This window comes from Antedon mediterranea, chromosome 6, assembly GCF_964355755.1.
Source record: "Antedon mediterranea chromosome 6, ecAntMedi1.1, whole genome shotgun sequence".
NCBI classification, from domain to species: domain Eukaryota; kingdom Metazoa; phylum Echinodermata; class Crinoidea; order Comatulida; family Antedonidae; genus Antedon; species Antedon mediterranea.
In genome coordinates, this window is record NC_092675.1 from 1,892,084 (window position 1) to 1,904,508 (window position 12,425).

Here is a 12,425-nt window from a genome sequence, read left to right on the forward strand (position 1 = left end):
GTCGTTTACAGAAACGAATAAATATACACGATGATTTATGTAGTCAGCTAAAATTAGCACCCTGGGAATTACTTCCGAGAGAGAAACAAAATGAGTCAAATTTTTTTATTTGGACTCATTTAAACAAACCCAATTTGTGTTTTGTATGTAACATTAAGGGTTGAGGGATGGGGGAAGAAGATAGGTACAAAGAGGAAACATTTTAAAATATATTCTTATCCACTCAGTAACGAAATATTGTTTTTAATGTTTTATAGGCCTATAAATAATATACCACTAAATACAGTAAAACATTTACGATTTAATACTTTGTTAAAACTCTCACTGTCATAGTCGATTGAAATAGTAAAGTACATGTAACGATACACCACTACGTACGTACGTTTATATATTTTTAAATTATTAATTAATACAAACGTTGAGAAGCAACTGTCAGTAATAACGTTTATTTATTTGTATATTATATGTTTATAATCTAACAGTAGGGCCTACCCACACTCACAGTAATAAAGTTTATTTGTATATTTGTTTATATTATTATCTAACAGTACCAACACTCACAGTAAGATATTTGCGATTCAAATTGCGATCAAAAGTGCATTGCAATACTATTTATGTTTATTCTCCAAGGGGGCCCATAAATCTAAATCTATACCTCTATGGTTAAACCAAATAATTTGGAATGTTCCATTCATCACAAATCAATACATGTGTAAAAACGTATATTACATGTATCAAAATACCATTTTTTAAAGAAAATCGGCCTGTCTTCAACATTATGATGCTGTACTCGAACTGTTCAACCGGTTTTCAGCTATTAAAAACAATTATCGTAGGAGGAGATAGGAAAATGCGAAGTGTCCTCGTATTATTGTGTGCGGGTATTTTTCAAATTGACATCCATTAGACAGTGTATACCACGATCGGAAAACACCCCTATTTGGGGCAAATCGTTGAACCTAAATTCGTTCCAATCGTCAATAACTAATTATCGAACTCAATTTAATTAGTAGACAGGGTTACATCAGGTGGTTAAAATCAGTACCGAAAGTACGAACCAACTTTACATACCATCGAGTAAACATTCTAGAAATAACGCGCGATTTACCGATTTTTGCCCTTACGTAAATTTATATATAGATTCATACGTTTTCGTGAATTTTCGGAAATGAAATACTGCGTACACTCGCAATCGTTCGTACATCATCGGTACGAATCGGGATTGAAGTTACAATGGGACACAAGAAGTCAGAGGATTAATAAAATTACATTTGAAACATGTGCATTCACCAAGTGTAAACGAATACAACCAGTCGCTGGGACTATTACTCTCTAATATTTTTGTAAGACAACTAGACGTGACGAACAGTTTGTAAAAAGATAAAATTATTTATTTATTTTTTTTGTAAAATGATATTAATATATTCTAGAAACTCGAATGATATTTATGCATTGAGTTAATCGTCATCCGGGTCTTCATCGTCACCACCCGCCGATCTGTGTAAATTAAAAAATGCCAGATTTATATTTTGTGTACGATGGTTCACGTTACAAATAATACTTTAATTTTCAATATTATTGGATTAATATAATAAATACTACTGCAATACTATTTCTTTAATTGAATTACATATTTTTTGAGTTGCGAACGTTAATCGGAAGGTAGCCTTGTACAAATCAAAATTTAAAAAAAAACGTTAATTTTACCTTGATTTATATCGCATGCACCCAAGAGAAACTGTCCAACCAACTAGCATAGTGATGCATAGCATTAGGGAAACTACTAAGATATTATCCAATCCAAGAACTTCATTTTGCTGATTTAACCACGAATCTTCAAATAAAAAGTTGTATTTATGTTGAATGGTATGCAATATATCATATCATGTGATATATATCGTACAAAACTTTCCAAAAGCTAAAGGGCCGTGTCAAGATTATATTACTCCGTGTAACGCAGTTAACACAATGTTTACCGCGGTTAACGCATGTTACCGCAGTTAACACAATGTTTACCGCGGTTAATGCAATGTTACCGCGGTTAACGCAATAACGATCTTTACAAGTACGAGTATTAATTTAAGATGCAACTAGTGCCATTTATCACTGAAGCGAATCATACATTTTAACACGATTTGAGATGATGAGAAGTTTGATAAATTCCGATAAATGAAAATGGTGACAATGTTTGATAACAGATATATCGGCATGGCTGTGTTTGTCAATCTGTCACCATTTCTAATGTTTTATTTTGGGCAAGCTGTTTCGTCAGTAGCATTGCAATAATTCTAAAAGTTAGATAGATAGTATTACCAGATTCACCCATCGCGTGTCCAGTTGATCCAAAATGAAGATATACCGTGTTTGCGACCGCTTTCTCATCTTCACCGTGATTTATCTCGCAGTCGTATGTCCCTCTATCATCGTGTTGTAAGTCTAGAATCTCAACATTGTTATTATCGTCGATAGAGATTCTATCAGTTTGGTTCAGTTTCCAGCCATCTTTCTTCCATTGGATCTTGGCATTTTGTTGGTACATCAACACGGGTTCGGACTTGCACGCTAGGTTGACCGTGCGGCCTTGTTCAACCCACTCCTCGATTAAGAAATCTAAAAATATTACCACGACATATATTTGTAATCGATTTGCGACTATGCATAAGCCGACCACAAGGTAAATTGCTGCAATTTCACTAATATGTAACATAGTTGATACTAATACAAAGATAATTATATAAAATAAACAGAATGTTTCTACTCTAATTTGCTGGATTAATGTGGGAAAGGAAATACAATAACAATAGCCCTAAAGCTCCGTATACACTATCAAACTTAATGTGATGTGCCCATATATGGACATGATGATGTCATATCACTACCATATTTAAGCATACTATCACGACCATATTTAAGCATATCACATTTTGTCAAACTAGTTTAATAGTGTAGACAGAGCTTAACCCTACTTCAATTGAGATCATCTGAATACAGTTAAAACATTAGCACAAGTGTATACGTACATAATAACCTATTGACTAAGAAAAGGATAGGCCTGAGCAAAGGATTGTTTACCTAGGCCTAGGCTAGGCAACCTATAAGCTATAACAATATTACAAAAATTGGCTTGGCTTGATTACTAATACTAGGCTTAGTAGGCCAACTACATGCTTACTTATCTAGGCCTAGGTTAGCTTCTACGCCTACAATTTTTAATATCAAATTAAATACTGTACTTACTATTTGCCGTAACCTGTTTCGATACGAATATTATAAGACTAATTAGGCCTAAAAACTTTAAATGCATTTCATTAGTACAAACACAAATAAGGGTATTATTTGCTTTCTAAAATATATAAATTATATACAATCCTACATCCTGCTTCTTTAACCATGCCGCAGAGATAAGAGAGGAGTATTACTTCTTTAGGCGGTTGTTTGCGTTACCATAACGCTGGTATACGTCACTGTTGATTATAATTTACGCACACACGCCCGCGTTACTGGGTTACACGTGCGTACATAATGATATGCACGCGTGCGCATAGAATAGCGATAGAATGATAGATCGTAAATTTATCCCTCGAATGCGACTTTTGAGATGATGTGCGATAATTAGAAACTCCAATAAATGAAATTCTATGAAATTGTAACACAAATACCGTGCTGATGATTTCTTCTTGAGGATGAGAAAGAGTTTGATATGAAAATCAAAGTAGCGTCTTTTATCTTGAGTGTCTTGCTGACTTTTGGACCTATTGTTCAGTGTAAACAACGTGAGTTATACTTCTATATTATAATTTCATAGGGCTAGCTAGGATAGGCCTAGCCTAGGCCTAGGCCTAGGTCTACACAATTTACCCTTTTGATGCACTGCCGATCAATTACTATGTTCGTAAGTTTGAACCTAGGAAGCCCCAAGCATACGACTAACAGGGGTGGTGGTGGTGATACAAATTCCTTAGATCCCGTGCACGTGTGATTCGTATATTATTTGTGAATTCTAATTAACTTTTTAATTCCAGTTGGTAAGAAATACCCACCATGGGTGAAAGAGCTTCGGAAAGATGCAATGGAGCAAATGAAAGAGTACATATATAACTTCATAGACAATGACATCGGTGACATTATCGACGATGTAAAGAGCGGAAAGGTACCACCAGAGGATATTCCCGGAAAGCTCAGTCAATATGGTATTTTCCTGGACGCCCCGGGCGAAGAAATTGCGTCAACTATACGTGAAAAATTCAATGATAATTCAAACAATTTGGAAAAAAATGCCGAGCATAAAGGGATAAATGAGAATAACGAGGTTAAACAAAGTAGAAAAGATAAAAACGAACGTGTTCAAGAATTAGAAGAAATTGAGAATATAGTGAAAAAAATGGTGAGCGGTGGTGATTCCCCTAAAAAAGATGATTTATTGTCCGCAGTAAAAGAGGCGGCATATAAAGGAGATGTGGATGATCCAGAAAAACGAAAAGAAATGTTTGATGTTGTTTACAACTTGATGGATAATGTCAAAGAGAAACAAACTGATAAAGATGCTATCGGGCGCCTTGTTGACGACAACGACATCGACATGAACAAAAAAGAAAAGCAAGCTTTTGTAAAGAACGGTGACCTCAGAGAAATGGAAAAGGTATCAAAGGTTGGCATGAGTGATCGTAATGATATAAAGGATTCTTCCTATTATAACTCTAGAAACAGTGACAATGTCAATAAAGAAGAGACAGATAAGTTAGAAGAAATCGTTAAAGATTCAGTGAAATCTGACGGTGACAATCAAGAACATTTAAAGGAAAAAGAAGATAATCATGATGGTTATGATAATGAACGGTTAGAAAAGAAAAGAGATAAAGATGACAAGAAAGATAAAGATATGGAGAAAGAAATCGATGATGATGAGGTAGAAGAGTTGGAGAACGTCGATTTGGATGAGGAAGAGGAAGATGATGTTGATGAAAAAGATCAAAATGAGCAGCACCAGGGTGACAAGTTGGAAGCATTAGAGAAGAAATTGCACGAGGAGCAACAGGAGGAGGATGAACAGGAAGAAGATAATGGAGAAGAACAGAGCGAGAAGCAAGATAAAGAGTTTAAAGATGTAAACGAAAAGAATTTGGAAAAGGAAGAAGATGAAGAGAACGAAGAAAAAAGTACAGAGTTAAAAGAAGATGAGGATGATCGTAAAGATAAATCGGAAGAAGGTGATACAAAAGAGAAGGAAATTAAGCATGGGGAAAACGGGAATGATAAAGAGGAAAAGGAAAAAGAAAAGAAGGGAAAGAAAAAGAAAGACAAAGAAAAGAAAAATAAAGAAAGAAAAAAGAAGAAAAAACGTAAGAAGAAAGATGATAAAAAAGAGAAACGCAAATCTTCTTCAGATGACAATAACAAGGAAGAAAAGATGAAAATTATCGATAAAATAAAGAAAGCTTTTCATCGCAGACGTCAAAGAAGAAACATCGGGGACTCGTTTGATTGTGAAGGTGAAGAAGAGACAAGAAGTCGCACTATTCCCGCCGTTACTTACCGTGGAGAAGATCTTCTTCTTCCGTGTGATCAGTGGTAAGAAGCATATTCAACGAATTTTAACTATTAAAAAGTGTTGTAAACTGTATTGAATAACAAAATAAAGTTAAGCAGTTATCTACATCGTTTGTTGGTTTTTATAACTTGTGATTATTTTGATTATCAATATCACCAAATGATATTTGATTTTACACTCGAATACTTTTCTTGAATACCATTTATAAATTATTAAAATGTATTAGCATGAACATTTCAATAAAATGTATGCCTTCATACATGGTTTAAAAGAAAATTACAATAGAGATACTAGACTATTCCCGTTCGATGTTTTCTAAATTCTAAAAAAAGAAAAAAACAATCCATTATGCCCGTATTAATGTTACTGTCTCAATTTTGACCATTCTCACTGCGCTCTTGTAATACAAATCCAGTCATACTTCACTTTTTGATTATTCTTCCAATATTCTACTCTGTCTACACTATCAAACAGACAATCAGACAAAAAAATGTGATGTGCACATGACATGATGATTTCATATCACTACCGTATTTGGGCATATTACTACGATATTTAAGAACATCACAATTCTTTGGCCAAACTAGTTTGCTTTATGCTTCCTTAAAATACACAAGCAGCTTTGTCATTGGCTACATGTGGTTTTTGAGTGGTACACAATTTGCATACACAACATAGAGGTGCATAGTGCATAGCACGCACATTCTTATATGCATTTTATTTCTATTGAAGTATCACGGGACCGCAGAAAGCCGGAGTTAAATGGGAGAGAAAGATAAAGGGCAAAGTGAAGACTATTACATTTGACGACAATGAAGATGAAAGCAAAAACCGTTACATTTTAACACCGTATAATGAACTAATGATAAAACAAATTAGACTTTCAGAAAAAGGCGTATATTATTGCTGGACTAACAGGTAAATAAATAAATAAGTATCACTTCTAAATGTTACCCGATTCTTTAATACTACAATATTTGCCTACTATCATAGGAATATTTGGTAATACTGTCATCTCGTACTTGTATCACATGCAGCGGTGCCTGTACCATGTAATGCTAGTTTAAAGATTAGGTTATGGTATGTGACAGTAGGAGATACATGTGAAATATGTATTACCGATATTCTTATGAGAAATCTAGATACAGTACCGGGAACCGGGTACAAACACGTACTGTTGGTTGTTGTTGTGTATAAATATATTAAGCTCTGTTCACATTATAAAATTAGTTTGACAATAAAAGTGTGATGTGCCCAAATGTGGTAGTGATATGACGTCATCGTGTCCATATATGGGCACATCACATAAGTTTGATAGAGCTTTAAACACTCAAATGATTATCATCACCACGACACAAATCCGCCGTCACAGGAATAATACCAATCTCCTGATCGGTTTCTTTCTTCTGTTTTTTTTGTACGATGTTGCTTTTCTCTTGCTGTTACTGACAGTATTTCTGTATTACTTTAAATATAGTTTTAAAAACAGCACATACATTCTTAATGTAAAAAAGCCAGGAAAGCTTCACACTGTAGATTTAGATGCCAAAGAAAAGCCATATGCTATAAAAATGCGTAAAGATGACGAAGGTTTGGAAGAAGAGTACGTATACACGATTTGGGGCGAGTGGAACCGATGTAGTGCGTGTAACGTTGCTGGTGAACGGAGACGTTTTGGTAAGAACAATGAACACTCTGTTATTACAATAGAAATTAAAACATCAAAAACAGAATATACAGAGAGAAACATCATCTAACCTAATTTAGTCTATGTTTACACAAAACCCGGATCCGGTCGGGTGACAGGACAAATTTTGAGCTGCTTTGTATGGAATCCATGTAAACGCGCTTCTATTATTTGTTATTTGCATTCTCCAGCGCCACCGGATCCGGGCAGTGGTGTGTGAACGTAATTTTAAGTAGGGAAGCTCTTTTGAAAATGTATCTTTTTGGTATTAGGGTTCTGCTTTATAAAATTAAACCACGAAGAGTATTTTGGATCCGTGCCATGTGGTAGTGCAGAAGCCAAACGTTACGACAACAAGAATTCCAAGCGTTTGGATGAAGTTCTCGTTGAAAGGTGTGACATCACCTGCAGCGATGGTTCGTTAGTTCGCTTCTTTCCAATTCAAATACTAATAATAGGCCTAATGCATGGAATGATGTAATACACCAATGTACTACACTGGTCGTATATCGGGCCTGACAAGAACGTTCCGAATTATATTTGTCAGACGGATTCGTAATCTGACATGACCTAGATGTTAAGTTTCTATTATTTGTTTAGCTGACTGGCTTCTTTTCAAGTATTTTGACATTTGAGTCATTGTCTATTTTAATTACTAATGATTTTGTTTACATATTTCTTTTAGCTCAAAAAGCTTATGGTATTCTAGAGAAGATGAACCTTTTAAAGGAATTAAATCTAGGTAAGTATCTCGCAATTAAAAGGAACTGGAATGACCGTACACTTTAGCCGAGACAAATATGATTATTTTAGATTTTATAATAATAAATAGTCCTGTGTGAAAAAACATTAATTTGTTTATACCTATATCAAACATAATTTTGAAATAGGAATCCTTTAAGCAAAACTAAAGCTAAATCTCTTTTCTATTGAGCGAAATTATTCGCGTGAAACGAAAGCGTTGGTTTATGCACATGCGTATTCATACTTCTGTCGATGCGGATAACAAAAATGAGCAACCAATTAGATCTTTGGAATATTTGATTCATGCGAATGGATTCGCCCAGTTGAACGAATTATATCAATACCTTGAACATTTACACGCGAAGATTTATTTTATTAAAATTAGTAGCAATTTATGTTAAATTCTTTAAGCTTAAACTACATTGTGATTAAAGACTCTGAACATTCTTGATTATTAAACATGTTTTATTTCAAATTAAAACGAATAATCCAATACACTTCAAGGGCATAATGAAATAGAACATGAAATATTATTGTTTATCAGGATAAAAATTTTCAATTTAATTGCGATTTTTTAATTGTATCCTGTCAACCGGCGCCTTAAAATAAATGTTAAAGAAATAGGATAAATAGCGTGAGAACTCTCTTAATAAAATTAATAGCAATATGGCCATGAAGGCTCTTTTTGGAGATGAGATAACCCGATTTCATCTGCGACTTGTCGAAAATGCAAAGAAAAACAAATATTTAGGTCTAATCATGGACGAATAAGACAGTGTTCATGGTCTAATAATTATATTTTTGTTTTACAGTAAAACAACGCCTGAAAGTTCATTCCGGTGACAATATAAGATTAAAATGTTTAGGGTAAGTTAAAATATAAACTCAATTCAGTGAGATTGTAACTGCGTAACTCTAGATTCTCTTGAATTGAATTGAATTGAATTGAGATTTGGTTTAACTATAGTAAGGTTATACTGTCAACTGAAACATTTTATATAGTTAAATGAATGGTTAATATTGCAAGGCAAGACGGACATATCTACACCATCAAACTAGTTTGAGAGTTTTTTTGAAAAAAAAGTATGGTAGTAAAATGACATGATCGTGCCCATACATGGGCACATCACATTTCTTTGATTTGATAGTGTAGACAGATTCTTTAGGTTGATTCATGGATGTCGGTCGAGTTAACACACAGCAAAGGTTTTTATTTTAGATAGTTAACCTCCTTGGCGTGCCATAGTTGGAAGAGATTAGAATTGACGCATAAAACGTGATTTTACGTAATAGCTCATGCTACTTTTTTTCTACATAGAACATCGGTCGACGACCCTGTTGGATGGAGAAACGGTTCAACTGAGCTTAATCTTCAAGAAGTTCGTAAAGGCAAGGGCCATCTCAAAATAACAATGGCCCACGCGTTGATTATCATCAATATTAACAAAACGGACAGTGGCGAATATGATTGTCACGTTGGCGGCGAACTGAGAGCCACATACGTATTGACAGGTATAGTAGGCCTTACTAGAAAAAATACCCCTCCCCTCTCCCACACTCACTACATGGTAGTTTTCAATAACAAAACACTTCTCCCTCCATCAATGGATTCTCGGTCCTCCCCTGCCTACTTAGATTTCATCAGCACGTTTGCCAGTACAAATCGTTGCTGAATCATAACCCTCTTTTGTAATAATTTATCTCTGTACGGTCCCTGTACAAAGAAATGGTGGATTTCGGCATTAACTTGGTATAATAGATTTACTATTGACGAAAGATTATACTATATATCTATTGCTTAGTTTACACTTTTCCTTGTTTTTGTTTTATATTTTACAGTAACTGATCCACTGATAGATCGTAAAGGTAAGTTTATTGTTATAATTCGTGTGTGTCTATGAGCATAGAACGTCATAGAACCATTGCCATACCAAGCCTAGTATATTGCATAGTATATTGCATAGTATATTGCATAGTATATTGCATAGTATATTGCATAGTATATTGCATAGTATATTGCATAGTATATTGCATAGTATATTGCATAGTATATTGCATAGTATATTGCATAGTATATTGCATAGTATATTGCATAGTATATTGCATAGTATATTGCATAGTATATTGCATAGTATATTGCATAGTATATTGCATAGTATATTGCATAGTATATTGCATAGTATATTGCATAGTATATTGCATAGTATCGAGATCTCGTCATAATCAACAATGACTACATTGTTACAATTGTTCTATTATCATCATCCTAATTAACATCATTATCATAGTCATTTAAAAACTAACATACCATCCTTATTAATTTACTTATCATCAAATCAAATACGACCAGAGTGGCTCCTCCAAGGAATAAATCGATTAGCAGGTCCCAACAAAGCTCCATTCCAAATGTGGTGCTTTTTTCCAAAATGTAAGGTTTCCTCAACATTTGTTTTCATCATCAGCACTAATATCTTCACTTCCCTTATCGTTATTCAATTATGAACAATGTTTGTCAAATTATTAATATATCTCTGCTAATTTTTGTTGTAATATAGCCTAATAGTGGGTTTTAATATTTACCAGATAAAACCATAATTTAAAGAACAAATAGTCAAATTCTTGTCTCTATAAAATATTAATTATAAAATTACATTTGACTGTTTGGTGGGTCTTTTATAAGCAAAATAATGATAAAAATGTCGATTAGTTTGGAAAAAGTGAATAACCTTATTACAAGTAAAAAATAGTAAAATTTTAATTTTGATTTTTATATTTGAAGAAAATACATCTTTAATGTTTAGAAATCACTGTAACTTCATTGTCATCATCTGATTAATACTATTTATTGCACAGGTCTAACGGCATCTTTCTACTACATGTCAAGTTTGTTCGTGGTTTATTTTGTAATGTTTGTTGCACTCATGGTAATGAAGCACCTTCATCGTCTCACAGTTCGAAAATTAAAAGACGACAGTAAAAAGAGAAAAGAGAGAAAAAAGAAAGCAAGGTTGAAAAAGAAAGCGAAGTTGAAATCCAAATCAACACCAGCTAAACCTAAGATTGCCTTACCCAATGTATAATTCTGACTTATTCTGAAGGAGGCCTGCCGCCATGTAGCCTTACTGGACGCTGACTTGGATGGCTAACATTGTCGCCTCCAGGCCTGGCGTATATATAGTCATATTTAAACATCTAGTGTATACCTAGATAGTTCAATGTATGTATGTATGAATGTATGTATGAACGACGATAACATGAATAAGCGACAAAAAATAATACCCCTTTCACACCAAAACTCCGGAGTGATCTCCGGAGTTTTGCTTTTGGTGAGAAAGGGCTATTCATGGACGTTCTCATGCTTCAACATCTTCAGCATCCCCTCCGGGAGGTTAGAGAAATATATCAACCAGGCTACAATGAATCATTACTATTATAGTTAATCATGTTCAGTCACAAAAAAGGTTCCAAAAATTAATAATTTAGTTTGGGCCAGTTAAGTTGACCGGAAGTATGTGGGATGGTTACCGTGTCTTTACCGCATGGATCCTATCGTGTCCTTACCGCACTGATCCTCTCGTGTCCAAACACACTGCGAATCATCCTATACAGAGTAATGACGTATACACAGGTCAAATAGAAATACAACTAAATAAAATATATAATACAATAAATAATAATGAGATTGATGATTATATAGCCAGTAGATGTGTTATGTCTAATGTTCTGGCTGCACTATCAAACTTCATGTGATGTGCCCATATATGGACAGGATTACGTCATATCACTACCATATTAGGGCACGTCACAACTTTTTGGTTAAAATAGTTTGATAGTTTAGAAAGAGCTTTTAAAGACAATAAACTACAGGACTGCTTTGTGTCAAGTGAACATACATGTATCTGCAATTATGATTGGATATAGAAACAGTAACCCATGTGTTGTTTATTGACATAATAGTTCCACCAGAATTATCTGGTGTGACAACATAATAGGCAAATACGTGTGTTTTGAGCCCTAGTATTTCGTCAAATGTTTGCAACGAAGAATTTTCTGATTTAAAATTATTACCATAACAAATGAACGCCATTACGAAGCAAAATACACATAATTGTGTCTATTCGTGAAGTGGAAACATGTTATTTGTATCTAGGCCTAGGTTGATGTTTTAAATCTTCTACGTAATCGGTGGGGTTTATTGACACGACTTGGACCCCGACCAGCTAGTGGTATGCGACAGATTAATGTTATTAGAGGACATTGCAGTATTGACGCTTATGTAAAACAGCTCAGGATGAATCATCTTCCCCTTGTATTGTTTCATAGATAAAATACTTTGTTATTAGGGTACTCGCTCTAATGATTCTATCCGAACAAATTAACGTATTAAAACATAATCAAATTATATCAGTGACGTATCCATCCTTATCCGGCCTCTCCTTAGTAAAA

At 34.2% G+C, this 12,425-nt stretch overlaps 2 protein-coding genes across 2 annotated transcripts; one reads left to right on the forward strand and one right to left on the reverse strand.

The window, feature by feature from the left end:
- Positions 1–1,141: 1,141 nt before the first annotated feature.
- Positions 1,142–3,431, reverse strand: LOC140052236 (uncharacterized). Its single transcript, XM_072097705.1, has 4 exons — positions 3,238–3,431; positions 2,314–2,610; positions 1,708–1,834; positions 1,142–1,497 (listed from the first exon to the last, which is right to left on the reverse strand). Exons 1-4 carry the CDS (start codon positions 3,302–3,304, stop codon positions 1,458–1,460), a joined length of 531 nt encoding a protein of 176 aa, XP_071953806.1. The 5' UTR covers positions 3,305–3,431; the 3' UTR covers positions 1,142–1,457.
- Positions 3,432–3,592: 161 nt separating this feature from the next.
- On the forward strand, positions 3,593–11,107 carry LOC140052077 (uncharacterized). The gene is made up of 10 exons (XM_072097468.1): positions 3,593–3,773; positions 4,023–5,568; positions 6,281–6,466; positions 7,026–7,225; positions 7,508–7,651; positions 7,921–7,977; positions 8,792–8,846; positions 9,298–9,491; positions 9,819–9,845; positions 10,833–11,107. Exons 1-10 carry the CDS (start codon positions 3,701–3,703, stop codon positions 11,057–11,059), a joined length of 2,709 nt encoding a protein of 902 aa, XP_071953569.1. The 5' UTR covers positions 3,593–3,700; the 3' UTR covers positions 11,060–11,107.
- Positions 11,108–12,425: the final 1,318 nt, after the last annotated feature.

Excerpts from the sequence above, each read along its gene's own strand:
- LOC140052236 (XM_072097705.1), bottom strand. The coding sequence starts at position 3,304 with ATGCATTTAAAGTTTTTAGGCCTAATTAGTCTTATAATATTCGTATCG. Across the intron at positions 1,835-2,313 it reads ACACGCGATGGGTGAATCTG|ATTCGTGGTTAAATCAGCAA; the intron begins GTAATACTATCT and ends TTTTATTTGAAG. Across the intron at positions 1,498-1,707 it reads TGCATGCGATATAAATCAAG|ATCGGCGGGTGGTGACGATG; the intron begins GTAAAATTAACG and ends TAATTTACACAG.
- LOC140052077 (XM_072097468.1), top strand. The coding sequence starts at position 3,701 with ATGAAAATCAAAGTAGCGTCTTTTATCTTGAGTGTCTTGCTGACTTTT. Across the intron at positions 3,774-4,022 it reads TATTGTTCAGTGTAAACAAC|TTGGTAAGAAATACCCACCA; the intron begins GTGAGTTATACT and ends TTTTAATTCCAG. Across the intron at positions 7,226-7,507 it reads TGGTGAACGGAGACGTTTTG|GGTTCTGCTTTATAAAATTA; the intron begins GTAAGAACAATG and ends TTTTGGTATTAG.